This window comes from Anser cygnoides, chromosome 30 (assembly GCF_040182565.1).
Source record: "Anser cygnoides isolate HZ-2024a breed goose chromosome 30, Taihu_goose_T2T_genome, whole genome shotgun sequence".
In the NCBI taxonomy this organism is placed as follows: domain Eukaryota; kingdom Metazoa; phylum Chordata; class Aves; order Anseriformes; family Anatidae; genus Anser; species Anser cygnoides.
In genome coordinates, this window is record NC_089902.1 from 164688 (window position 1) to 192570 (window position 27883).

At 50.7% G+C, this 27883-nt stretch overlaps 3 protein-coding genes across 3 annotated transcripts in view; 2 read left to right on the forward strand and 1 right to left on the reverse strand.

The window, feature by feature from the left end:
• Positions 1-284: 284 nt before the first annotated feature.
• Positions 285-27883, reverse strand: part of LOC136787769 (olfactory receptor 14C36-like) — a 42842-nt gene continuing 15243 nt past the window's right edge. Inside the window, exon 3 of the mRNA XM_066985088.1 lies at positions 285-437. Coding sequence (XP_066841189.1) covers positions 295-437 — 143 coding nt within the window. The 3' untranslated portion in view covers positions 285-294. The remainder of the gene's footprint in view (positions 438-27883) is intronic.
• On the forward strand, positions 15166-16238 carry LOC136787770 (olfactory receptor 14C36-like). The gene has a single exon (XM_066985090.1). The coding sequence runs from the start codon at positions 15276-15278 to the stop codon at positions 16236-16238; it is 963 nt and encodes a 320-aa protein (XP_066841191.1). The 5' UTR covers positions 15166-15275.
• Positions 22516-23103, forward strand: LOC136787542 (olfactory receptor 14J1-like). The gene has a single exon (XM_066984851.1). It carries the CDS (start codon positions 22516-22518, stop codon positions 23101-23103), a length of 588 nt encoding a protein of 195 aa, XP_066840952.1.

The following is a 27883-nucleotide window of genomic DNA, read 5'->3' on the forward strand; positions in this document are numbered from 1 at the left end:
TGCAGAGCCAGAGCAGCTCTCACAGGAAGGACGTCACACAAGGAAGGCAGTGCAGGCTCCTTCACTTTGTTTATGTTCACAGACAGACGGGCTCCTCATGTACAGAATCTCTGAGCTATACTCGACAGGTACATACTGTAGTAGAAATGAGATGAATCTTATCATTTTAATGGGCAACTTCAGCCGCATTAAAACAAAGAAAGTCCTATAATGAAAACATTCATAAATACACAAACACACACACAAAAAATTATATATATATAATATTAGTTGTTCTTGTAGTCATTGACATTATTAGTCATCTGCAGAGGTAGAATGGAAATTCATTGCTTCCGAAACACATCTAGTCATCAGTTTCCTCAGGGCATCCTTGATCTCCCGGTTCCTCATGCTGTAGATGAGGGGGTTCACTGCTGGAGGCACCACTGAGTACAGAACTGCCACCACCAGGTCCAGGGATGGGGAAGAGATGGAGGGGGACTGCAGGTAGGCAACCATGGCAGTGCTGACAAAGAGGGAGACCACGGCCAGGGGACACGTGAGGGAGGCACGTGAAAGGCTTTGTGCTGGCCCTGCTCAGAGGGCATCCTCAGTACAGCCCTGAAGATCTGCACATAGGACAACACAATGGAAACAAAACAACCGAAGACTAAAGAAACACTAAACACAAGTGCCTCAACTTCCCTGAGGTAGGCGTCTGAGCAGGAGAGCTTGAGGATCTGGGGGATTTCACAGAAGAACTGGTCCACAGCATTGCCTTGGCAGAGGGGCAGGGAAAATGTAGTGGCCGTGTGCAGGACAGCACTGAGCAAGCCACTGCCCCAGGCAGCTGCTGCCATCTGGGCACAAGCTCTGCTGCCCACGAGGCTCCCGTAGTGCAGGGGCTTGCAGATGGCAACGTAGCGGTCGTAGGCCATGACAGTGAGAAGGGAACATTCTGCTCCAGCCAAGAAGACAGAAAAGAAGACCTGTGCGGCACACCCTTGATAGGAGATGGTCCTGCTGTCCTGTTATAAATTACTCTTTTAGCCAGAAATAATTAGTTTATTGAGTAAGCGATCAGCAAGCAAAACAGCGCTGGGCGGCCAGGGAGTCCGTGCTCCTCCAAACGGTGCGCGCCCCCCCCCCTTTCGCAGTACCCTTTTATCACCAGGTTCTTCCGGGGTTACATAGCCCCCCTTCCTGGTACTGCGGCTGTGTCGACTGTTGCTAGGGGGTCGTCTCCGGTCCCTCCTGTGGTCGCACGGATGAAGGCAGTAGTCTTCCTCTGCTTGGTATGTGGTGTTTTCCCCTCCTTAATTGGTCATGTTGGTTTGTCTCAAGATAGGGCAGTGGGTTATCATTTTTGCAATTACATTGTTTACACAAAGTTCTCTCGATCTTCTGTCCGAGACAGCAACAGGCTGGGTGCCTCACGGTTCTTGCCGCCACCTGGGTGACTCCCTTTGTTCCTTCTTAATATAGCCATGGGAAATAATGAACAAACATGCTTTATACATCACAATCCCTCCTTTTTCTTTTAGTTAGTTATTTTGTTCATTAATTCCTGGTATGCCTGACTACTAAGCATTAACGTTTCAGCATCCTCATCCGTAGTTATGGGTTCATATTTAGCACGGATATGCATCAAATGCGTTGCCTCTAAATGGCTTTTTACAATCGCGATTACTCGGTTAAAAACACATGGTCCAAAGGTTAGCCCTAACACTAATAACAACAAAGGTCCTGCTATTGTTGACAGCAAAGCTGTAAGCCAAGGTGAATAATTAAACCAAGATTCGTACCAATTCTGCCTGGCTTTGTTTTCTCGTTTCCTCTTTTCCAATCCTTCTCTGAGCTTCATCATTGTATCCCTCACTACTCCAGTGTGGTCTGCATATACACAGCATTCTTCTTTCAAGGCAGCACATAATCCACCTTGTTGCAAAAATGTCAGATCTAGTCCTCTACAATTTTGCAAAACAACTTCTGATAGTGACAGTACCGATTTTTCCAGGGCAGTAATCGACTGTTCAACTTGAATTAAGTCTTCACCTATAGCCACACATAGGGAGGTGAACTCCTGGCTTTGTCTGACCAGAGAGAAAACTCCAGTGCCCACCCCGGTACCTCCCAGAATTATCAACGTAGCCAATGTTACAGCCGTGATTGGTTCTCTTTTTGTTAGATGGTACTCTGCTACCGTGTGCCATGTATATACGTACTCCTCAGAATGCTATAGAATTCTTGGTACAATTATCACCTGTATACAGAAACCTTGAGATACATTAAAGAGTTCAAGTGATAAACAAGGGGTAACACCCATCGATGAGCAGACCCATCTAGCGTTATTTGCGGGTATTAACCATTTTTCTTTACCTCCTGGTGTAATCTTCTCCATAATACTGCATAGATGGAGCTTCTCACTAGGGATCGTACCTACACACCTGCCATTCCCAGTTACTTCCGTCAATGTTATTCCCACATCCCTTCCCCAATTGCATTGTGGAGGGTTGGTGTTACTTGAATGGGTGGCCTTTCCCAGATCCCCAACAGCGTTGTAATATGGAGGCCTTATATCAAGACATAACCAGCAAGGTCTAGGTACGTTTGGATTTGTCTGATTCAATAAGTAATAACTAGCATTCATGATTCTCCACATGTTATTCTCAGTCATCCCTTCATTTTTAATTTCATATTTTTGACCCACTGATTTATTAATAACCTTTAGTGGTTTTGGGCTATTAGCAGTTTGTATTTCAAAAGCTTGTGTAGGTTGAATCCTTAAAATACTCCCTGACAGTTCTTGATTTGGTCCCACCCGTTGGGGGTTCTTAGCCTCTTCTTTCTTTATATACATTATCCCTCCCCTATCAGCTCCAGATTCATAAAACCTGATTCCCCAACGTTGTCCCAGGGTCCATCTTTGATCCCCCGGTTGGGTTACATTGATGTATGTGAATTTGCAATCTGACCTGTAGTACTGTAGACCTCCGCCATGGAGGGTGGTGTAGTGCCGTAGTTCACCCTTATAATTACATCCTGGTGGCCCATATCCCACCTTCAAATATTTATCTGCTCCAGCTCCAGGATTCCAGTCTGTGGCGATAGTCTCACAACCCCAATAAGCACAAAAGTATTCATTTGGATAATTACAATACGGCTTTCCCAGGTTAGAACTTGGGCACATATAGAAGCTTAATTGACCAGAACACGTTTGCTATATTTTTGCCCCATGTCACAAGGTCACACAGTGAGACCTTAAAGCTAGAGCCCCCAGCAGTAGTTATCTGCTGCACAACATGGTGATCTTCCCATCTAATTAGGCTCCATGTAAAAGGTTTATGAGGGTGCGCAGACCCAGGAACAGTGAAAACAATCACACCTATTACTATGTATCGCAAAAAGTGGATAGGGCTCATTTTCCGGAGTTCTTTACCTCGTCACACAGTTCCCCACCGTTTCACTCTCTGCCTCGCTTGTCAGTTCGGTTGCGGCAAAGTACAAGGTGCAGGTTCTTCTCGGCAGCAGTGGTGTTCTTCAGGGAGTTTCTCGGGTAGCCTCTACACACTCTGTCATCTTCTTAGCACAGAAGGACGCTTAACCCTGAGAGCTGAGACACTGGTTTGTACAGGTGGGGAGGAAGATCAGTTCTCTTTAAGTTGGTGGACCTCTTCCAAAAGTTTCTCCACAGCCGAGACGCAGGCCTGTAGGGAAGAGGACAGGCTTCCTTCCCACTGCTTTTGACTTGCCTATAGTGAGAACATTATTTTCTGTAGGAACAGAACATTCTCACAATTTCCACTTAGTGAAAGTAACACTAATGCCACCAGTATCTATCCAGATCTGTTTCTACTTACCACAAGACATCATCTGAGTTCACATTAAGGCACCTTTTTCACACAGGCTGTTGTTCCATCTTAATAAATACTTAAGAACATTCTTCAAAGTCAGGCTCACCTGTAAACACTTGAGCTTCTGAGTTTGTCTTTTTTATTATTATTTTATTTTATTTTTAAGGGCTGGAAAGGGAGCTCAGAACCCACGTAAGTAATTCCACTGAAAACAGACAAGGTGAAGGAAGTACTCAAACTCCTCAACATCAAACAACTGTAGAACCCAGGAACACTTACCTGCCAGCTTCTGAGCTTGAGTCACTTCCCAACTACTTCACAGTGAAGTCGTACCACCAGGGTTTTACTGTACTGAGAAGGCACCACCAACATAGCTAGCTCCTAGAGTCACTAAAACTATTTCACAGAGATGGTAGAAAACATGAAGAAAAAGCAGCCTATGCGGAACACTGAGTCCATTGCACCACAATAGAAAAGCACCCTAGATAACACAAGCCTCCAACTCCCCTGGGGAAGCAATTCCCCACCACTCTTCATGCTTCCTATAGAGCAAAGGTCAAATGATCCACACCTGGCAGATTTCACTTAACAAGGGTGGAGCCAAGAGACCTTGTGGAATAGGCTCATCTACCTGGCTTCAGTCTTTGAAGGTCAACCGCTCCTTATCACTAATAGAAATAGCCTGAGAAGGGGCTTAGTGGTTAGAGTTGACCTAATTAATTAACTACAAATGGTGCACAAGGGTCACATTTCTTTTAGTCCTTCTGTGAGGAAAATTAGTACAGAGCCTGTTAAAATCAATCAATCAATCAATCAATCAATTTATAAATTAATAGAAGAAATAAAAGGAAAAAGAAAATGACCTTGAAGGGAAAATGGCTATCATAGATTTTCTTCTGTCTAGTCATGGCAGATAAAGAATATAGCAATCAGAATTACTTTTCTTGACATTAATGTTATTTAAATTTGCTTTTCTGAGATCTCTTCTTTCTGTAGGACTTCTCAAAATCTAGCCCTGTGACCTGTGACTACACTATTTACTTTGGCTGCATACAAACTCTGACGTATAAATGCCAGGATCCGGATCCTCACTCACTATTCAGGTCAAGGGCTGGGCTGAAGGTTTGGGCTTTAATTTGGTTACATGCCTACATTGCTGTTTCCTGGCAGGTCATGGGAAGGAGATTGGCTGGCTTGGGGGAGCTTATGTACACGTGGCTTTTAGGCTGCAGCCAAAGTGTTCCTCTAGATCTGGAAGTCTGAAGAGGGTTGCAGTCTCCAAGCTCAGATACAACCACAGTTTAGTCTGGCACAACTGATTTTTGTGTCCCTTGCCCTAGCTGTTCCTTCACCTCCTCTTCAGAGACAAGGACACGCGTCTCTTTTGTGCTCCTTCATTAGGAAAGAAACCAGGAGAGATTAAAGCCTCTTTCTTCAAGTCAGTAAGATACTGGGCTCCAAAGATGGTGAAGGGCCTAGAGGGGAAGATGTATGAGGAGCGGCTGAGGTCACTTGGCCTGGTCAGCCTGGAGAAGAGGAGGCTGAGGGGAGACCTCATCGCAGTCTACAACTTCCTCGTGAGGGGGAGTGGAGGAGCAGGCGCCGATCTATTCTCTTTAGTCACCAGTGATAAGACCCATGGGAATGGTGTCAAGCTGAGGCAGGGGAGGTTTAGGCTGGACATCAGGCAAAGGTTCTTCCCTGAGAGCGTGGTCACCCACTGGAACAGGCTCCCCAGGGAACTAGTTACTGCACCAAGCCTCTTGGAGTTTAAGAAGCATTTCGACTGTGCACTTAGTCCCATGGTCTGAATTTTTGGGTAGACCTGTGTGGTACCAGGAGCTGGACTTGATGATCCTTATAGGTCCCTTCCAACTCGGGATATTCTATGATTCTATGATTATATTTTTGTGACTTATTCCCATTGCAACAGCACAGATGCAGCTAACTGCTTCTGGAAGACAACTGAAATAGCTTCTTCAGTGCATGCTTGAGCTCCTGGTTCCTTATGCTGTAGATGAGTGGGTTCACTGCTGGAGGTACCACTGAGTACAGATATGACACCACCAGGTCCAGGTGTGCGGAGTAGATGGAGGGGGGCTTCAGGTGGGCAAATGTGGCAGTGCTGATAGAGAGGGAGACCACGGCCAGGTGAGAAAGGCACGTGGAAAAAGCTTTGTGCTGGCCCTCCTCAGAGGGCATCCTCAGCACTGCCCTGAAGATCTGCACATAGGACAGCACAATGAAAACAAAGCAAACAACACCTAAACAGAAGCTAAATGCAATGAACCCAACTTCCCTGAAGTCATCTGAGTCTGAGCAGGAGAGCTTGAGGATCTGGGGGATTTCACAGAAGAACTGGTCCAAGGCATTACCATGGCACAGAGGTAGTGAAAACATATTGGCAGTGTGCAGGACAGCATGGAGAAAGCCACTGCCCCAGGCAGCTGCTGCCAACTGGGCACAAGCTCTGCTGCCCACGAGGCTCCCGTAGTGCAGATTTTCCCGGCTTGCAGATGGCCACGTAGCGGTCGTAGGACATGACCGTGAGAACATAAAATTCTGCTCCAATCAAGAAGACAAACAGAAAGACCTGTGCAGCACAGCCTTGATAGGAGATGTCCCTGGTGTCCCAGAGGGCATTGGCCATGGCTTTGGGCAGAGTGGTGGAGATGCAGCCCAGGTCGAGGAGGGCGAGGTTGAGGAGGAAGAAGTCCATGGGGGTGTGGAGGCGGTGGTCGCAGGCTACGGCGGTGAGGATGAGGCCGTTGCCCAGGAGGGCAGCCAGGTAGATGCCCAGGAAGAGCCCGAAGTGCAGGAGCTGCTGCTCCCGCGTGTCTGCGAATGCCAGCAGGAGGAACTCGCTCACAGAGCTGCTGTTGGGCATTTCCTGACCTTCATCAGGGAGACTGAAAAGAAGAAAAAATATAGACTGTAGGGGAAATTTCTTTGAGCAATACTCATATCAGTCCTCATAAAAGCCTCCATATTGCCTTTCTTTCCAAGTGACCTTTGTCTCTCTCCCGGGCTGAAGCCCTGCTGTGTGCTTGCTGAGTGTCCTGTACACAGCAGCCACCTCTGCCCTTCAGCTCCCCATGGGCCACCTCTTCTCCACTGCAGTGCTACCTGTTTTTGAGTTTGCAAGACTCAGCCACAGGTCACATCCAGGAGGGCTGCTCTGTCCATCCCCTGGTGCCCAGCTGCTGGCTGCTTGCAGCACTCAGCTGGGGGATGGCTATCAGAGGTTGTGCTGAAAAATTACCTGGGCTGTGCTGGGAGGAGAGGGCACCAGCTCCAAGTGCAGGTGGAAATGCCTCCCTTTTAGCTCAGCTGTGCAAAATTCAAGGACAAGTACATGGCAAGGATGCTGATTCACAGGGAGTGATCAAGGGACCCTGCGTATAACAAAAACTCTAACGTATGCTCTGCAGCAGCTCCCTCTCACTGCCTGCTCATGTCCCTGCTGCCTGCAGCTGTCCCTGCCAGCAGCTCTTTCTCTGTCCCCACGTCTCCTCCCGTCCATGCTCACAGACCCCATCCCACCTGCTGTGTGCCCAGCTCTGCCTTGCAGACACCTCCCGAGGATGGGGACAGCTTTGGGGACATCTCCCTATCTGCAGGTCCTAAAGACCAGCTCAGAAAAGCCCTGGTGCAGTCTGTAAGCAGGGAGAAGGGAAGGGATATTCTCAGGTTCCTCACTAACCCGTTTTTGTCTCTGTTCAATGCAAGAGGAAGTTCCATCACCTGTGCAATCCCTACAACTCTGTTAACACAGAGCCTGCCCCAGAATTAGAGCAGGAAAAGGCAGGCAGAGACTGCAGAAAGTGCCTTCTCTTTGCAGGCAGCCCCTGCCCTCCCCTTCCTCTGCACAAGGCTGCCCTGCAGCACCTTCTCCTCCACACCGCACAAGCCATGAGAGACATCCTGGCAGCTCCTGGCCAGGCAGAGACGTCCCGGACCCAGGAGCCCCTTCCAGGAACCTCCCCTGCACTGTCCTGCAGCCAGGGACTTACCGTGTGCAGGGCTGTGAAGGTTTCTCCTGCACTCAGCTCTCCTCTGCCCGCACCCTGCAGGCTGCCTGGAATCCCTTTCTGCCTGGGTGCCTGCGGTCAGAGCCCCCAGCCCTGCTGCGCTGTGCACAGGAGCTGCTCCTGGGCAGAGCTGTCTCTCTGCACCAGGGCCCTCTTGCCACGAGCTCTCTCTGTCCCACGAGCCCGGCCCAGCTCAGCACCAGACGCCCAGCCCAAGGCATTGGAATCCCCCCTCGGGGGGCTCTGCTGAGGAGCCCACGAACCTCAGGCACTGAGAGACAATTGAAGCCATCTCTCAACAAGTCCAAGTCAGAGGCAAGTTTCCTGCAGTGTCCCCCTGAGGGCCAGCACTGACACAGCCTCCCTTGGAGCTCGTTAGAGCAGAGCATTGGAGGCAGTGAGGACAAGGAGACAAAGGCACTGTGAAGGTGACACTGATGTGTAGACAAAGTGTATTTGTTTCACTAAGCACAAAGGCCCAGACAATAATGAATGATTGAAAATTTGAAAAGACAGAAAAAGGAGTTAAAACAGTAATAATAACAATAATAACAATAACAAGAATAACAATAATATGTACAAAGCAAGTGATGCACCATGCAATCACTGAGAAGCCCCTCACCGATGCTCAACCTGTCCCTGAGCATTGGTCCCCCGGACCCTGGCCAGCCTGCAGCAGGATCTCTTGTGCACGTCCCTTCACCTTCATTTCTTTTAGTGCAAAATCAGCTTTCAGAGGAATTTGGAGTATTTTCTTCCCTTTCTCAAACACTTCCTCTGCTCTGTCACCCCACACAACGATGCCATCGATGTACTGCAGGTGTTCAGGAGCTTCCTCCTCTTCCAGGGCACTCTGGATCAGTCCATGGCAAATGGTAGGGCTGAGTTTCCTGCCCTGGGGCAGTCGATGCCAGGTTGAAAGCAAGCTGTGGCCTTCAGTCTGCTGGCAAACGGATGGAGAAAAATGCATTAGCGACATCAGTTGTGGCAAAACGCTTGGGTGCCTTTGATCCCAGTGTGCATGGAAGCTCTACCGTGTCCGGCATGGCAGCACTCAGCACTGCATGACTTCCTTCAGGCCACAACAATCCTCTGTCAGCGGACTCCCTTGGTGCTCTACTGACTGAGGTGCACGGCTGTGGCAGTGATTGGCACCAGCTGTCCTTCAGCCCTCATCAACCCCACAACAGAAGGGTCCTGTGAGAGACCAAGGCAAGGCAGAAAACAGCATCATGTCCTCCGTCTCCAAGGCAGCTGTGCCAAAAGCCCACCCATACCCTTTTGGGTCCTTGAAATATCTCTCCTCTCCTGAAGCAGTCTCTTCCAAGGATGCACAGAGTCCGGGGCCAGTCCCAGTGGGGTGCTTTGGCCACTCCTTCCCACTTAGACTCACTTCAGCCTCCAGTACAGGTCAGTGTTGGGATCCCCCTGTCACTCCAGACATACAAATGGGTTCACCCCTCCACAGCTTGATGGCACTAGGGTACGCTGTGCAGTGGTGTCCACTGGAGCCTGAGACTTCTGGGGGCCTGATGTGCAAGGCCATCGAATCCACACAGTCCAATACAGCCGATGGTCCCCTTCCTCCCCCTGGCTGGAGGCAGGGCCCCTCTCGTCCTGCTCATAGTATTCCTTACTGTGTCTGCAGGACTGCCCGCTGGAAAGTGGAGCAGCAGTTCTCTAAGAACCCCTTTTAGGGATTGTTGTTCCTTGCCACTCACATACCCGTGCCTCTAGGGTTGAGGCAGATTTTCTATCCCACTTTCTCATGTCCTCTCCATGGTCACACAGGTGAAACCACAGGGTGACACATCGTGTGTACCCACCATCTCTCCTTTCCTGCCCCCTGAGTCCAGGGAGGGGCCCCGTTTCTCCCAGCACCAGAGCAGCACAGGGATAGGGATCGCGTGATTACTGATGCTCTTAGGACCTCTTCCTCTTGGTCCTCCTACTCACATGATGGCCCAGCTTTTCTGAAGCCTGCCTCATCTTCTTTCTCCTCCTTTCTTGGCTAGGTAGGATTTTATTTTCTCTCTAAAAAAAATGACTTTCATATCCATTGTTTTTTCTTGCATATAAGAGCAACTGATATAGACACAGGTTGCTTCTTTGGCCCAGACAGAGGGCCCACAAAAGGAGCTGGAGTTGCTGCAGGGCATTTTGCAGATGCTGTAGTGGCTGCAGGGTCTGTCAGAGGGGTTGGAGTGGCTGCAGGGCTTGTCACAGAGGTTGGAGTGGCATTGATTGTGGCTCTGTAAGCATAGGCCGAGACCCAGCACACTGCAGTGGTATGTGTCTCTTTGGAAATGCCAGGGTGATAACACCACTTTTTCAAGCATTTCACAGTTTTTTAGGATTCTGCACTTGCTCAGAGGTGAAGTTCCAAAGCACTGGAGGTGCCCCCTGCTCTAGGTGTCTGCCCAGATCCTCCCACACTCCCTGCCACTCCTCACTCTCCTGCCTCTGGACAGATCTCTGGATGGCATGCATTAAGTAGTTGCTTAAACATAAACAAAAGATGGAACACATGCAGGAAATGTAACAATAGGAACATGCTGGTTTGGCCATCCCAAGGATATTCAAAGCTTTGAAGAGCTATTGTAATTAGCCTGGAGGAGAAGGGGGAGGTGAAGGAGAAAAGGAGAATGAAGAAATGGGGAAAGGCCTCCCCCACTGTCCATACCAGTTCCACCCCCCCACCTCCTGCCCCACCCCACATAGATTTACTCCCTGAGGAGAAAAGGCAAAAAGTGTAAAAGAGTGTAATTATTAAGAGTTGCTAAGTGATGAAGAGATGGTTCCGTAGGTACAGAGGTGGCAATACTTTTATCCTATCCTAAGTCAGAGTTATCCAATACAGCAAAAGATTAACCTTAAACCTGTCCCCAGAATTGATGAACAGCCTGACATGGAAGACAGACAGTTAGCAATGTGCTATACAACACAATTCTGAAAACAAGCACAACAGACCCCAGATCAAAAAGGTCGACATTGTGATCAGCAACTGCTATACTGATCTAATGCTTAGAAGAACTTACTTTTAAAACGCTCTGGTCAGATCTGTCATCTCAACCTTTGTGCTCCACACTAGGCACCAAGAAGACTTGCTGTGGTTTGACCCGGCAGGCAGCTCAGCACTACAAAGCTATTCATCCACTGGGATGGAGGAGAGAACTGGGAGGAAAGGAAAAAAAAAAAAATTATGGGTTGATATAAAAGCAGATTAATAGGACACAAAGGAAATAATAACAACAATAATAACAACAACAACATAATAATAGAATATATTATTATGATTATTACTATAGACACAAATAGGCTAAGGAGATGATCTTTTTGTGTGCATATCAAAAGACAGAAAAGACAGGTGGCTGTGATTAATTGGAAAGTGTTGGACCGGAGCATGACAGATACGGTATGGAATAAGCGGTGAATATTGTCCTAGTTTTTCCTGCAAAAGAGTAAATTTTTCTTCCTAGTAGCTGGTATGGTGCTGTGTTTCATATTTACAGAATTACAGAACAGTTTGGGTATGAAAGGACCTTAAAGATCACATCATTCCAACTCCCCTGCCCTGGGCAGGGACACCTTCCACTAGACCAGGTTGCTCAAAGCCCCATCCAACCTGGCCTTGAACACCTCCAGGGATGGGGCATCCACAACTTCTCTGGGCAGCCTGTTCCTCTCACCCTCTGAGTAAAGAACTTCTTTCTAATGTCTAATCTGAATCTACCCTCTTTCAGTTTAAACCATTACCCCTAGTCCTATCACTGCTCTCTTTGATGAAGAGTCCCTCCCCAGCTTTCCTGTAGGCCCCTTTAGGTACTGGAAGGCCGCTGTAAGGTCTCCCCGGAGCCTTCTCTTCTCCAGGCTGAACAACCCCAACTCCCTCAGCCTGTCTTCATAGGAGAGGTGCTCCAGCCCCTTGATCATCCTCGTGGCCCTCCTTTGGACTCATTCGAATAGATCCATGTCCTTCTTGTGCTGGGGGCCCCAGAGCTGAATGCAGTACTCAAGGTGTGGCCTCACCAGGGCTGAGTACAGAGGCACAATCACTTCCCTACTCCTGCTGGCCACAGTATTCCTGGTACAAGCCCGGATGCTGTTGGCCTTCTTGACCACCTGAGCACCCTGCTGGCTCCTATTCAGCCGACTATCCACCAATATCCCCTGATCCTTTTCCCCTGGGCAGCTGTCCAGACACCCTTCCCCCAGCATTATGTTGGGCTGTTGTGCCCCAAGTACAGGACCCAGCACTTGGCCTTGTTGAATTTCATGCAGTCGGCCTCAGCCCATGGGTGCAGCCTATCCAGATCCCTCTGCAGAGCCCTCCCACCCTTGAGTCGATCTGCACTTGCATCTAACTTGGTGTCGTCTGCCAACTTACTGAGGGTGCACTCGATCCCTTCATCCAGATCACTGATGAAATTATTGAAAAAGAAGATACAGCCAATTTTTAACCCAAGAAAGCATACATCCCTCCTGGCCTTGAGCAGCCAGTTTCCCCAGGAGAATGCTGGGGGAAACAGTTTCAAAAGCCTTACTGAGGTCTGGGTAGACTACATCCACAGCCTTTCTCTTCTCCACTGAGCACATCGCCTTGTCTTAGAAGGAGATCAGATTTGCCAAGGAGGACCTGGCTTTGGTAAACTCGTTCTGACTGGGTCTGATCACCTGGTGGTTCTGTAAGTGTTACGTGATGCTACTCAAGATAATCATCTCCATGAGCTTCGCCAGCACCGAGGTCAGACTGACAGGCCTGTAGTTCCCCAGATCCTCCTTCTGCCCCTTCTGGGGCCGTCACATTTGCTAGTCGCCAGTCAACTGGGACCTTGCCTGATAGCCAGGACTGCTGATAAATGATGGAAAGTGGCCTGGTGAGCACTTCTGCCAGCTCCCTCAGTACCAACACGTGGATCCCACCTGGCCCCATAGACTTGCGTACGTCTAAGTGGAGTAGCAGGTCTCAAAACTTTTCCTCATGGATTATGAGGGCTTCATGCCACTCGCTGTCCCTATCTACCAGTTCAGGAGTCTGAGTAAGAGGGGAACAACTGTTCTTGCTGCTGGAGAATGAGAATGTTTTATGAATTAAAATATAAATTATTATTTAATTATCCTTAATAGATAGATTGGGTTCCAGTTGGTCTTTTGACCTTCAAATTTTTTCCCTGCACAGCCTCACAACATTCAGAATGCGGTTCCAAACAAAATGACAGAACACATGAGAAGGAAGCAGAGAAAAGATAGAATCCAGTGGAATTCAATCCCCTATAATTATGTGATGATATGATGCAGCTTTATTCCACTAAATACCCTATTGTCCAAATTGTCCTGCAATTGTTGATGCAGTTATCTTGTAATAGACAGCATCACCAGGGTGAGCCATCTGCCTGCAGATATTAACAGCTGAGAGAATGGAGCATCAGTGTGGAGGAACAATGAAAAAAATGAAGGATTTTTCCTATAAAAACCTCTTGACACTTACAAGGAGAAGAGCCCAGTCCTGCACCAGAAGAACAATAACCCCACACATCAGGGCAGACTGGGACCCTGCTGAGGGGGCAGTGCCCAGGAGGAGGAGGGCCTGGGCACCACGAGGGATGCCATACGAGCAGTGGTGCTGCTCACCAGGAACCAGGCCAGCTTCCTACAGAGCTGCCTTACGAGGAGCATGGACACCAAAAAATCTGAGTTATCAGACTCAGCTCAGATCCAGTGTGACACCACACAGATAAGGGGCTAGAGCTAGGAGGAAAAGATTTGCAGGTCTGGAAGTCCCTAGGACAGTCTGGTGTGGAGAGCAGCAAGGCCTGTAGAAAGGCTGAGACTCCCAACAGGACCCAGGGCTTTGTGTCCATGGCTCTGGCTGTTGTCTCTGCCACTGAGGCCTAGGAGGAGACAGCTTATCGGTAAAGCACCAGGGCCTCATTGCCTCCTCGCCCCCAGCCATGAACCAGGCAGGGCTCGTACCATTCTCCTGCACTTGGCCATGCACATCCCCATCTCCTCCCGCCCCACGAAGAGCCCTGAGCAGTGTGTGAAGGGAAAGGATCTCCCTTCCCAGGGGCTGGGGGTCAAGGCCTGGCCCTTGTGCTTTCTGAAACGCATCCAGTTTTCCTACACATCAGTGTGACCTTCACACTGCCTTTGTCTCCTTGTCCTCCCTGCTCTGCTCTAACAAGCTCCAAGGGAGGCTGTGCCAGTGCTGGCCCTCAGGGGGACACTGCAGGAAACTTGCCTCTGACTTGGACTTGTTGAGAGATGGCTTCAATTGTCTCTCAGTGCCTGAGGTTCGTGGGCTCCTCACCAAAGCCCCCCGAGGGGGGATTCCAATGCCTTGGGCTGGGCGTCTGGTGCTGAGCTGGGCCGGGCTCGTGGGACAGAGAGAGCTCGTGGCAAGAGGGCCCTGGTGCAGAGAGACAGCTGTGCCCAGGAGCAGCTCCTGTGCACAGCGCAGCAGGGCTGGGGGCTCTGACCGCAGCTGGCACGGGGACAGGAGAGAAGGAGAGAGGGCTTGGAGGCAGTGAGGAGCGCAGCAACAGAGGGCAGCGTGTGGCAGGACAGATCTGCAGGCCCTTCGCACCGTGAGTCTCTGGCAGCAGAACATGTAAATGGGATTTCCAAAGAGTTTTTCTGAAGCCAACACAGCTCATGGCGGATAGCATCTGACAGGATAGATATCTCTGTTTCTCCAATATGAAGTAGACGCTGCCATTCCTCCTGGCTTCTCCACCTGGCCGTGCTGCTGCTGCTCTTGTTCCCAGGCTGCCTGGGGATGGGGGTTTCACATGCCCATGGAGTGAGCCCTCGGGGTGCTTGGGGGAAGGGGAGTACGGGGACAGGGTGATGGGTCTGGAGATGGGCACGTGGAGCCCTGATTCAGCAGTGTCCTGGTTCTTTTCTGGTGAACATGTAGTTATCCTTCAGCTCATAGACATGCCAGCAGCAGAGACCAGCCTTTTTTGACAGACTGGCTGTCCCCTCGGGAAGGACAGTCTGCACTAAAGGGACAGTCCCTTGTATCTGAGGATCGACAAGGTTTCACTTGGAGTGCAGAAGGAATGAAAATCTAAAAAGAAACAGAAATTCTCACAGCCCTGCTATGCAGTTGGGTGAATTTGGAACAGCAATGTGGATAATCACTTGATATCAGGAGTGAATTTAATCAGGGATTACCTCATGTTCCCCTTTCCTTATCGTTATAGGTGAGGACTGGTTACTACACTGACCACAGAAAAGTTCCCTTATTCCAGGGACATCCTCAGTCAGTGTCAGTTAAAACTCATGAAAGGGACCTAACCGAAGTCTGTTTGAGGGGACGAAGCGGAATTAGTTATTATCAGGTAATTCTGTACTATCTTACTGTGCTTTTGTTCTTTGGGCAGGACGCCATGCCCAGAGCCAGCAAATGGCCAACAGCAGCTCTGTGAGCGAGTTCCTCCTGCTGGCGTTCGCAGACACGCGGGAGCTGCAGCTCCTGCACTTCGGGCTCTTCCTGGGCATCTACCTGGCTGCCCTCCTGGGCAACGGCCTCATCCTCACCGCCGTAGCCTGCGACCACCGCCTCCACACCCCCATGGACTTCTTCCTCCTCAACCTCGCCCTCCTCGACCTGGGCTGCATCTCCACCACTCTCCCCAAAGCCATGGCCAATGCCCTCTGGGACACCAGGGCCATCTCCTATCAAGGATGTGCTGCACAGGTCTTTTTCTTTGCCTTCTTGATTACAGCAGAATTTTATGTTCTCACCATCATGGCCTACGACCGCTACGTTGCCATCTGCAAGCCCCTGCACTACGGGAGCCTCGTGGGCAGCAGAGCTTGTGCCCAGATGGCAGCAGCTGCCTGGGGCAGTGGCTTTCTCACTGCTGTCCTGCACACAGCCACTACATTTTCCCTGCCCCTCTGCCAAGGCAATGCTGTGGACCAGTTCTTCTGTGAAATCCCCCGGATCCTCAAGCTCTCCTGCTCAGATGCCTACCTCAGGGAAGTTGGGGCACTTGTGTTTAATGTTTCTTTAGTCTTTGGTTGTTTTGTTTTCATTGTGTTGTCCTATGTGCAGATCTTCAGGGCTGTGCTGAGGATGCCCTCTGAGCAGGGCCGGCACAAAGCCTTTTCCACGTGCCTCCCTCACCTGGCCGTGATCTCTCTATTTATCAGTACTGGCATGTTTGCCTGCCTGAAGCCCCCCTCCATCTCTTCTCCGTCCCTGGACCTGGTGGTGTCTTTTCTGTACTCAGTGGTGCCTCCAGCACTGAACCCCCTCATCTACAGCATGAGGAACCAGGAGCTCAAGCATGCGCTCTGGAAATTGATGACTAGATGTGTTTCGGAAGCAATAAATTTCCATTCTACCTCTGCAGATGACTAATAATGCCAATGACTGCAAGAACAACTAATATTATGTATATAATTATTTTTGTGTGTGTTTGTTTATTTATGAGTGTTTTATTACAGGACTTTCTTTGTTTTAATACGGCTAAAGTTGCCCATTAAAATGATATCACAGTATCACAGTATCACAGATTTCTAGGTTGGAAGAGACCTCAAGATCATCGAGTCCAACCTCCGACCTAACACTAAGTACTCCACTAAACCATATCGCTAAGCTCTACATCTAAACGTCTTTTAAAGACCTCCAGGGATGGTGACTCCACCACCTCCCTGGGCAGCCCGTTCCAATGCTTAATAACCCTTTCGGTAAGGAAGTACTTCCTAACATCCAACCTAAAACTCCCCTGTCGCAACTTACGCCCATTCCCCCTCGTCCTGTCACCAGGCACGTAAGAGAACAGACCAACCCCCACCACTTTACAGCCTCCTTTAAGGTAACTGTAGAGAGCGATAAGGTCGCCCCTGAGCCTCCTCTTCTCCAGGCTGAACAGTCCCAGCTCCCTCAGCCGCTCCTCATAAGACTTGTGCTCCAGACCCCTCACCAGCTTGGTCGCCCTTCTCTGGACTCGCTCGAGCACGTCCATGTCCTTCCTGTAGCGAGGGACCCAAAACTGAACACAGTACTCGAGGTGCGGCCTAATGATTCATCTCATTTCTTTTACTGTATGTACCTGTCAAGTATAGCTCAGAGATTCTGTATATGAGGAGCCAGGCCCTCTGTGAATTTAAGTAAAAGAAAGGAGCCCGTTGTTCCACTTCCATTTCAGTATGTACGTGTTGAATGTATATACTGAGACTCTGTACATGAGGAGAACCGTCTCTCTGTGAACATAAACAAAGTGAAGGAGCCTGCACTGCCTTCCTTGTGTGACTTCCTTCCTCTGAGAGCTGCTCTGGCTCTGCAGGGGCAGTGCCATGTGCAGGGCTGCAGAGGAAAAGAGTCCCATCCCAGCAGCACGGGCAGGGAGCACCAGCGCTTGGGGCATGCCGAGCTGCTCTCTTGCCACTGCCCCCCTCTGGTGCTGAGCCCTGCTGGTTGGGTCAGGCCCGGCTGCTCCTGTAGCTTGGTTCCAGTGCTGCTGTGGGGCTGTGCTGGGACTGCAGGCAGGGACAGGCAGTGGGCACGGCAGTGGCACAGCCGGCCTGCGCTGCAGCACTTCCCTCCTAAGGGGGGATCTCCTCCAAGGTGGACTCACCACAGCTCAAGGGCTCAATCTGCTGTGAGCAGGCAGAGGAGACCTCTGCAGCTCCAGGGCACGCAGCAGCCCCAGCCAAGGAGTCTGGCGAGTGATTTGACTGCAAGGTCCCTCCTGCCCTAGCACCTCCCCGAACTGGCACGGCACTGGCTCCTGTGTGTCAGAGAGACTGGGAGCCCAGGAGCTGTGCCATGGGCTGGAAGGATCACAACCAGATCACTTCTACCTGGGCAGATTCTGGGCCAAAAAGGGGGTGTTTTGTAGGTGTGGTATTATGAGCTCAGTGGTGCCTCTGAAGCTCCAAGTCCAGTAGGAAGCTAATGGCTGTTAAGTGGCCTGTGAGATGACTTTTTTCTGAAGCAGCTGACAGGTCATCCCTTGGCTCCTGGCTGGGACCTGTGCCTTTAGGCTCACATCTGCTGGTCTCCATGATGGGACACCAGATGCATCTGCTCTGCATACAGTTTGTGAGATCCTCTCTTCCTAAGTGGGCCCCATAGGGGAAGAGGTCTTGAACAGGTGTTGTCATGTCAGAGGTTTCAGCATTTGCCTAACTCATCCTTCAGGGCTGCTTTCAGTTTTCTACACAGAGGGGACCACTGACTCCTACATGTCTGGGGGAACATAAAGCCTGGAGGAGGGCCTGCAAAAATTTACCCTGTCCATATGAACCAAAACTGCAGGTAGGAACCACACTTTTGTGGTGTTGCAGAGCTGCTGGGCACATTGTGCAGGGTGCTCCTACAGCCTTTGTGTCCTTCTCCCTGCTGGCTTGGGAGCTGCTTCTTTCTCAGGAACAGAGTAGCCAACCGAGGTGAGACAGATACTCTGAGTTCATGAAAGCCATCAGAAAGCTGCCCCTAAGAAGATGACTGATATGGGGAAGTCAGGAGAAGCCTGCCCAGGAGAGATGTGAGATCTGGGGGAGGGAAGAGGAGCTTGGCCAGCAGAAGCTAATGATTTTGGAGAGGTAAGAATGCTCAGGTAATGTTGATCCCACCATAAAGCTGACTTAAAGCAGTCATGTGAGGCCTTTACCTTATTTTAACCTGTAACATTAATACCTAAATCTAAATGCCACTCCACACCCTGACAGGAATCTACTGCTCAAATTTTTGACCACAATATCCCCTGAAGCAAAGATAAGTCTATAAGGCCTTTCCCTTACCTTCACACACTTGCTCACCCTGATCCCTGCCTTTAACACAAGCATTAAAAAGCTCTATTTAACCCCAGTGTTCTTGCAGACCTAAACAAAACACTAAACCAAAGAGCTTGCACATACCCTAACCGCAGACCTGACACCCCAAGCACAACACCAAACCCTCCCACTAAATATTTGATTAAGCTCTCACCCAGAAATGTTCGCCGTAGTCCCTAATGCCATACATGAACAACTGACATCCAAACCCTGTCCTCCTGTGCATTAACCTCCTCTCCTTCAGACCCTCTCCTAACCCGCAATGTTAGGTTCTTGTTCCCTTGAAGCAGGGCAGGAACCATGAGGTTGCCGTGCAGGACCATTGCATTCACCGATGAGTGTGAGGGGCCATGGATCTGATCGGCTTGTGGGCCACAAGGAGGAAATGGTTGGGAATGCTCTGAGGAGCTCAGCTGTGCCTCAGGATCTCCTGCCCCAGCAGGAGGAATGGGACTGGGGCAGTGACTGGGAGGTCACTTCTGTCTCTGCAGCTGATAGGGCAGCAGCAGGAACGTGTCACGCAAAGGGACTGTGAGGTGCCTTGTGTCTGGAGGTGGCAGGTCACCCTTGGCTTCTCCCTGGGATCGGCACTTTGGGGCTGACACCTGCCAGTGGCCCTGCTAGGCCAGCAGAAGGCCCCTGCTTGGCATGCTGCCTGTGGGATCCCCTCTGCCTCCATCCCCAGGAGGACCCAGACACAAAGAAGGCCCGCACAGGGGTTGTCCTGTCCCTTCTGCTTGAGGCCAGGACTGGACAGCAGGAGGCACAAGGCTTGGCTGTGTCTAGCCAAGAAGCTGCAAGGCCAGCAGCAGGCCCAGGCTTTGGGAGATGCTGGTGAGGTGACTTCTGTCTGCTTGGCTGACAGGCCTCAAGGAGCCTGATGGGTTGGGATGCCTCCTTCAGGAGTGGTTTCCACCCTGATGGAGCTTTGTTTTGTTGTAGAGAAGAGCAGGAGAGAAAAAACTGCCACAAAGTGCACCTTAGAAGGTTGGCAATGGCCATGAGGAAGAAGAAATGTCCAGGGGAACAACTGGTTTTGCTGCTAGAGCCTGAGGCAAAGAAGGCATTAAGTGCCTCAGCCTTCACCTCATCTCTTGTCACCAGGTTTCCTCCCACAGACAAGAAAAGATGATGAAGCTCCTGAATCCTCCATTATTAGAGTGTTTCTATAAAGAGTTTTTATTGTCTTTGACAGTAATAGATGGATTGACATCCACCTGGGCTTTAACCCATCTGTATACTTCCCTGCACAGCTCCATAACTTTTAGGACACAGCTCCAGACAAAATGAAACCATGCATGAGAAGGAAGCACAGAAGAGGTGGAACCTGGCAGCCTTCTGTGCCCTGCCCTTCTGTGACTCTGTGCTGCGATTCCATTCAGCTGGTTACTCCTGTATTATCCAAACTTCCCTGCAGCTCCTGATGCTGCTGTCTTGTCAGAGATAGCACAAACACAGAAAGGTGGAACTGTCTGCCTGCAGACATGAACACCTGTCAGAATGGAGCATCAGAGTGGGAGAACCTTGAGAAACTGCAGGATTTTACCTACAGAAACCTCTTGACCTTTACAAGGAGAAGAGCCCAGTCCCACAGCAGAGGAAGAGGAACCCTGCACATCAGGGCAGACTGGGACCCTGCTGAGTGAGCAGTGCCCAGGAGGAGGAGAGCCTGGGCACCACGAGTGGTCTCATACGAGCTACTCAGCTAAGACCCCATATGACAGCACACAGACAAGGGTCTACAGCCAGCAGCGAAAGAGGTGCATGTCTGGGAGACGCTACAATACTATGGTAATCAGAGGAGCAAGGAAATAGGCAAGGCTGAAAGTCCCAACAAACCGAGATCTTTGTGTCCATGGCTCTGGCTGTTGTCTCTGTCACTGAGGCCTAGGAAGAGACAGCGTATTGCTAAAGAACCAGGACCTCCTCATCCCCACTGATTAACCAGGCAGGGGTCGTACCATTCTCCTGCACTTGGCCATGCACATCCCCATCTCCTCCTGCCCCACGAAGAGCCCTGAGCAAGGTGTGAAGGGAAAGGATCTCCCTTCCCAGGGGCTGGGGGTCAAGGCCTGGCCGTTGTGCTTGGTGACACACATCCAGTTTTCCTACACATCAGGGTCACCTTCACACTGCCTTTGTCTCCTTGCCCTCAGTGCCTCCAATGCTCTGCTCTAACGAGCTCCAAGGGAGGCTGTGTCAGTGCTGGCCCTCAGGGGGACACTGCAGGAAACTTGCCTCTGACTTGGACTTCTGGAGAGATGTCTTCAGTTGTCTCTCAGTGCCTGAGGTTCGTGGGCTCCTCACCAAAGCCCCCCGAGGGGGGATTCCAATGCCTTGGGCTGGGCGTCTGGTGCTGAGCTGGGCCGGGCTCGTGGGACAGAGAGAGCTCGTGGCAAGAGGGCCCTGGTGCAGAGAGATAGCTCTGCCCAGGAGCAGCTCCTGTGCACAGCGCAGCAGGGCTGGGGGCTCTGACCGCAGGTGGCACGGGGAGAGGAGAGAAGGAGAGAGGGCTTGGAGGCAGTTGGCAGTGGGAGGATGCTGAGAGCTGCCTGCAGGAGAAATGTGCACAGCCCTTGACAAGGTACGTCTCTGGCTGCAGGGCCACGCAGCTGCACGTCCTGGAAGGGTCTCCTGCTGGGTCTTGTTCCTGGGAGGGCAGTGGGCAATGCAGTAGGCTTTGGGGGTCCTGCTGGATGGCACTGCGAGGTGAGGAAGTCTGGCAGAAGCCCCTCGGAGTGGCCTAAGCCAGGTGCCCCCGGTCAGACCCGAACACCCTGCCCTACCTGGCCAGGCCGGGCTCTCTGCCAGCTGCCCCGCAGCTCCTGCAGCCATGCAAAGAAGAGAAGCTCCCAGGCTCCCTCTGGCTTGCTGTGGCCCTTCTTCCTCAGCAGCATTCTCCTGTTCCTTCTCAGGGAAACACCTGAATGGGATGACAGTGCAACTCAGAGATGGGCGACACAAGGGAGCTGAGAACAGGACTGGTGGACAGAAGTGCTCTTCTCAGTCTTCACTAATGGACACTCCCATTAAATATCAGCAGGAGTGTCCAGGAAATGTGAGGGCATTCAACCATCCAATACCTATCCTAAGCGTTACAGGGGCTACTGGGATAAAATAAAGCAAACAAAATCCCTACAGCTCAGCTCGGCGTTCAGATGAGTTGTTTGCAAGAACCGACAAGTCGAATGGAGTTGATTTTCCCCCATGTTCCTGCTTCCCTCCTGCTGCACAGCAGGAAGGACTCCTCTGGAGCCCACAGCAGCCCCTGCTCCCAGTGCCACTCTCAGCCAGCACCAGCCGCAGCTCAAGCAGGAGAGCTGCAGAAAGTTTCTTCTGCAAAGAGAGAGGCTTGTAATGAGAGTGCTCTAACACTTGCATCATGTTTTCCTCAGAGAAGTCTGAAGCATTGCACTGAGAGATCCGTATGGAAACAATGAGATTCATACCGGTTCTTCTGCCAAGAGAGAGGATCGTCTGGGTGGAATAGGTTTTCCTCATTGAAGCCTTTTCTAACTTTTTTCTGCCTTATCCTCTCCAACAGAAAGCTGTGTCCAAAGACAGCAAATGGCCAACAGCAGTTCGGTGAGTGAGTTCCTCCTGCTGGCATTCGCAGACACGCGTGAGCTGCAGCTCCTGCGCTTCGGGCTCTTCCTGGGCATCCACCTGGCTGCCCTCCTGGGCAACGGCCTCATCCTCACCGCCGTAGCCTGCGACCGCTGCCTCCACACCCCCATGTACTTCTTCCTCCTCAACCTCGCCCTCCTCGACCTGGGCTGCATCTCCACCACTCTGCCCAAAGCCATGGCCAATGCCCTCTCTTCTTTGTATCAGCAGAATTTTATGTTCTCACCATCATGTCCTATGACCGCTACGCTGCCATCTGCAAGCCCCTGCACTACGGGAGCCTCGTGGGCAGCAGAGCTTGTGCCCAGATGGCAGCAGCTGCCTGGGGCAGTGGCTTTCTCAATGCTGTCCTGCACACGACCACTACCTTTTCCCTGCCCCTCTGCCAAGGCAATGCTGTGGACCAGTTCTTCTGTGAAATCCCCCAGACCCTCAAGCTCTCCTGCTCACGTTCAGACTACCTAAAGGAAGTTAGTCTTCTGGTGGTTAGTGCATGTTTAGCATTCGGTTGCTTTGTTTTCATTGAGGTGTCCTATGTGCAGATCCTCAGAGCAGTGCTGAGGATTCCATCTGAGCAGGGCCGGCACAAAGCCTTTTCCACGTGCCTCCCTCACCTGGCCGTGGTCTCCCTCTTTATCAGCACTATCATGTTTGCCTACCTAAAGCCCCCCTCCATCTCCTCCCCATCCTTGGACCTGATGGTGTCATTTCTGTATTCGGTGGTGCCTCCAGCAGTGAACCCCCTCATCTACAGCATGAGGAACCAGGAGCTGAAAGCCACACTGAAGAAACTGATTCTGGTTGTAGTATTTACGTAGTAAGGAACTGTCTATCTCCGTTTTCTAGTTTAACTGAAGTTAATCTCAGGCAAGTTGTGACCTTTAGGTATAGAATTTGTCCTGGTTTCTAGTAGGACAGAGTTAATTTTCCTCCTAGTAGCTGGTAGGGTGCTATGTTTTGGATTAGGATGAGAAGAGCGCTGATAACATGCTGATGTTTTAATTGTTGCAGAGCAGTGTTTACACTAGGCCAAGGACTTTTCATCTTCTCGCTCTGTCCTGCCAGCGAGCAGGCTGGGGGTGCAGCAGGAGCTGGGAGGGGACAGACCCAGGACAGCTGACCCCAACTGGCCACAGGGGTATTCCATACCATCTGGCGTCATGCTGAACAATTAATATGTGGGTACTGGCCGGGGTGGGGTGGCCGGCTGCTCGGGGATAGGCTGGGCATCGGTCAGCAGGTGGTGAGCAATTGCATTGTGCATCACTTGTTTGTACACATTATTATTATTACTATAATTATTATTATTATTATTATCCCTTATTTCCTGTCCTAATAAACCCTTTCTATTTATCTCAACCCACAAGTTTTCATTTCTTTCTAATTCTCTCCCCCCATCCTAGAGACGGAGGGGGAAGGGTGAGCGAACCTCTACAATGATTTTGTAGAGGTAAGAGGCTTCAGGTAATGTTAATGCTGCTTTAACACTGAATCAAAATATCGAAGTAAGGTTGTTACCCAATTCTAAAGAGTAACCTAAATCCCTAAACCTAAATGCTACTCCAACACCCTGACAGGAATCCACTAGTCTAATGCTTGAACTCAAAGTATTCTATGAAGCAAAACTCAGCCCATAGCCCATTCCCTTGCTTTTAATCTTGTGCTCGCCCTAATCCCTGCCTTCAACACTAGCATTAAAATCCTCTATTAAACCTAGACTTCTAGGCAGATGTAGAACAAAAAGCTAATCCACAAAGCTTGCCCATAACCTAACCAAAGACCTGACACCGTAAGCAGACCAACAAATTTCCTAAATATCTAACCCAGAAAAGTGAGCCCTACTCTCAAAGAGACAAGAGAGGTCAGCTCTGCCTCAGGATGTCCTGCCCCAGCAGGAGGAATGGGACTGGGGCAGTGACGGGGAGGTCACTTCTGTCTCTGCAGCTGATAGGGCAGCAGCAGGAACGTGTCACGCAAAGGGACTGTGAGGTCCCTTGTGTCTGGAGGTGGCAGGTCACCCTTGGCTTCTCCCTGGGATCGGCACTTTGGGGCTGACATCTGCCAGTGGCCCTGCTAGGCCAGCAGAAGGCCCCTGCTTGGCATGCTGCCTGTGGGATCCCCTCTGCCTCCATCCCCAGGAGGACCCAGACAGAAAGAAGGCCCGCAGAGGGCTTGTCCTGTCCCTTCTGCTTGAGGCCAGGACTGGACAGCAGGAGGCACAAGGCTTGGCTGTGTCTAGCCAAGAAGCTGCAAGGCCAGCAGCAGGACCAGGGCTTGGAAGATGCTGGTGAGGTGACTTCTGTCTGCTTGGCCGCAAGGAGCCTGATGGGTTGGGATGCCTCCTTCAGGAGTGGTTTCCACCCTGATGGAGCTTTCCTTGGTAGGAGAAAAGAGCAGGAGACAAAAACTTCCACAAAGTGCACCTTGGAATGTTGGCATGGGACATGAGGAGGAAGAAATGTCCCTCAGAGGGCAGTGCTGTAGTGACAGAGGTCACCCAAAGAGTGTCTTTGATCACACCATGACTTTAAGTTTTAAGGAACAGCTGATTAAGTTTGTCGAGACATGGGTGAGATGATGGAAATGCCGGGATGAGAGCAAGGTTGTGGACAGAGATGGTTGTCTGCAGACCTCAAGGAAATAGGGCAAAGAGTGGGACAGCATAGGAAAGCCTGCAGAGGAGAAGGCAGAGGGTGCTGGCAAGAATGGAAGGCCCCAACAGCCCTGACGTTTCTATCCCTTTGGCTAGAGCTTCTGAGGAGACGAGATAGAGTCATTGCAATGGGGCCTCTTTGCTTCCTTGATACCCTGTGCAGGGGTTGGAAGGTGTCCTAATGAAGTTCTTCTCATGGCATCACACTGCCCACCACATCATAGAGACCCCAAGAAGAGCCCTGAGCCAGACGTGGGGGTGCAGGATCTCCCCTCCCAGGCGCTGGGCTCAGGCCTTGGCCCTTCTGCTTCACCAAAACCAACCAAGACTTTTCTCAGCACAGCGCTTTGCCTGTCTGCAATCATGGCCTCCAATGATCTGCCCTAACAAGTCCCTGGGGAGGCTTTGTTAGGAACAGCCCTCAGTGGGGCCCATTAATACTCCAAATCACTTCAACTTTTCCTTCTGACTTTACTTTCTCAAGCAGTTGCATCATTCTCCTCTCAGTACCTGAGTTTCATTGACTCAGCACCAAAATACACCGTGGAACTCATTAAAACAGAGAAAGTCCTAAGCAGCCATATCTCTCCCACAGTTTTCTTCACGTCTTTAAGACTTGTAGAGCTAATTGGAGAACTTTCATGGTGTAGTTAAGGAGGAAGATTTCAAAGAGCAACTAGTAGAAATCTTTCCTCATTTTAAAGGCTGAATTTTGTTGCATTTCAGTTTAGAGCATCATTCTCCTATAGACACTGTTCTAGGGTTTCTCCTTTGGAGCCCTGCTTAGGGTAGGAAAAGCAGGGTTTTTCCTATTTAAAAACAAAGAATAGGAAACGATGCTGCAGTTTTCAAACCAAAAAAAAAAATAAAGTTCAAGTTCCTCATTTTGTTGCCTCCAGTGAAGTTTACCTTCCCAAAAGGATGACTGTACATGATGTATTTTACACTGATTAATAGGAAATTTTTAATAGTAGTGTTAATATTAATCCATATCATACTAATTCAATGATAAATGATGAGTTTCTTGCTAAGGAAACCATTAAACAGACTGCTGAGAGATGGGCGAGCTGGAACTCACTGAAACTCAAAGCAGCAACTGGGTTGGTGAGAGCGGTCTGAATGATCCAAGAGTAAGGGGAGGGCAAAGCAGGAGAACCATGGGAAGTGCATAGGTGCAGACAGGCAGCTGGAAAGGGGACATTCAGCAGGGTCTGTGTAATCAAGTCAGGTTTTGTACCTGTAAAATGAGGGAGCACATCATGATAGACAAAGCAATGACAATGCAAGTACAGGTGAACACCAGTATTTCTTCTCGAGTGCTGAATATAGATCATGGAAATTAGCATTTCTTCATGATAGAAATTCCACTTCACGTGAGACTTTTTATGGAAGGGATTGAATCATTTGAGCTGATGAGTAGTTGTTTTATTAGTTAAGTACTAAAAAAATTACTGGGCATTGAGGCAGAGCTTGCTGTCTGACCATAAGCATAACCAGGGAAAACCTCCTGATGCCCCATTGTGTTTTTGGCACTTTCCTGGACCAGCAGATGTCAGAAAAGACCTGCAGGAGACCGGAGCCCTTTGGGAAAATCAGGTGGAGCCAGGTGGAGTTCCCAGGGCACCTCCACTGCCAGCAGTGGTCTTTGTCCCTGTAACTGCAGCTCAGCCCAGCACAGGAAACCCCTTCAAAGACAACACCCTAGTTCAGTGGGTTTCTGGGATTGGCCTAGATTTGAAATGGCCATTGGAAACCCATGATACTCCTCCTTATTCCTACGAGATACATGAAAACCCATTAAGCTTCCTGGGTCATGTTTAGCAAACTGGCTGAAAAACTCAAGTATAGCGTGCTTCAAATGGCTGAGGCAGAACCCATCAGCTTGCCCCACTCTGGGGAATCATCCCCTTCCAACTAGGGATATGAAAGTGAAAAATGTGAAATGACCCGTCAGGTCAATGCGCAGAGTAAGGGAAAGTCACACATACCGTGCCGGAGTAGCAGAAGGCAAAAAGCACTGCATTGTGCCTCAGAGCAATCAAGGAGACCTAATCCAGTTCATCCATGAGATGAAGCAGAGTGAAGGACGTTGAGTTGTGTCCTAACATGAAGAAGGATGTACATCACTGGTGAAGGAGCTGTCTTTTTGTGCCATCACCAATGCAAGTTATACAAGAACTACATCAAATAAAGGTAAGCTGTCCCACCCTGGCCCTGTCACACCACGGGGCAGCGGAGGGACCTTTTTCACTTTCAGCCTCTTCTTCAGAGAGGCTTTGCCCTCTCCCTGCACACCACGGGGCAGAGCCTGGCCCTGGACGCTCCGTGAGCGCCGTGCAGGTCGTGGCAGGCTGCGGTGAGGGGACGAATGCCCTGGGCCCCCTTCCTGCTCTGCCCAGGCCAGCAAGGGCCCCGAGCGGCCTCGTGTCCCCTGCCCCTGCAGCTCGGGGCTCCCTTCCCCAGCCCTGGCTCTGCAGCACCAAGCCCTGCTGGGAGCCCTCCCCTGCATGCTGCCACCGCTCCCTGACGCTGCTGGTGCCCTCTGCCGGGCACTGCCCAGCCCAGCCCAGCCCCTGCCCACCTCTCCCCACCTCCCGGACCTCTCCCCAGCCCAGCAGCCCAGGCTGGGCTGGCCCCAGGGCAGTGCCCACCGCAGCCTGCTGCAGGGCTCTGGGCACGGCCAGCACAGCCCCAGCCCCTCGCAAGGCACCGCAGCTGCTGGCACAAAGGCGGCTCTGGGCCTCCCCAGCAGCCCCCGCGCTGGGGCCAGCCACGGCTCAGGAGATGGAGGGCCGTGAAGCTGCAGGAGCCCTGCTCTCCTGCCTGGGACATCCCCAGCACAGAGTGCCTGTGCCCCGCAGGGCCAGCCCCGCTCCCCAGGCCAGCACAAGAGGCCTGGCCCACGCACAGAGCAGCTCCAGATTCCTCTCCAGGATGCCATTTGC

Bases quoted from the DNA above. Each gene is read 5' to 3' on its own strand.
- LOC136787770 (XM_066985090.1), top strand. From the start codon at position 15,276: ATGGCCAACAGCAGCTCTGTGAGCGAGTTCCTCCTGCTGGCGTTCGCA.
- LOC136787542 (XM_066984851.1), top strand. From the start codon at position 22,516: ATGTCCTATGACCGCTACGCTGCCATCTGCAAGCCCCTGCACTACGGG.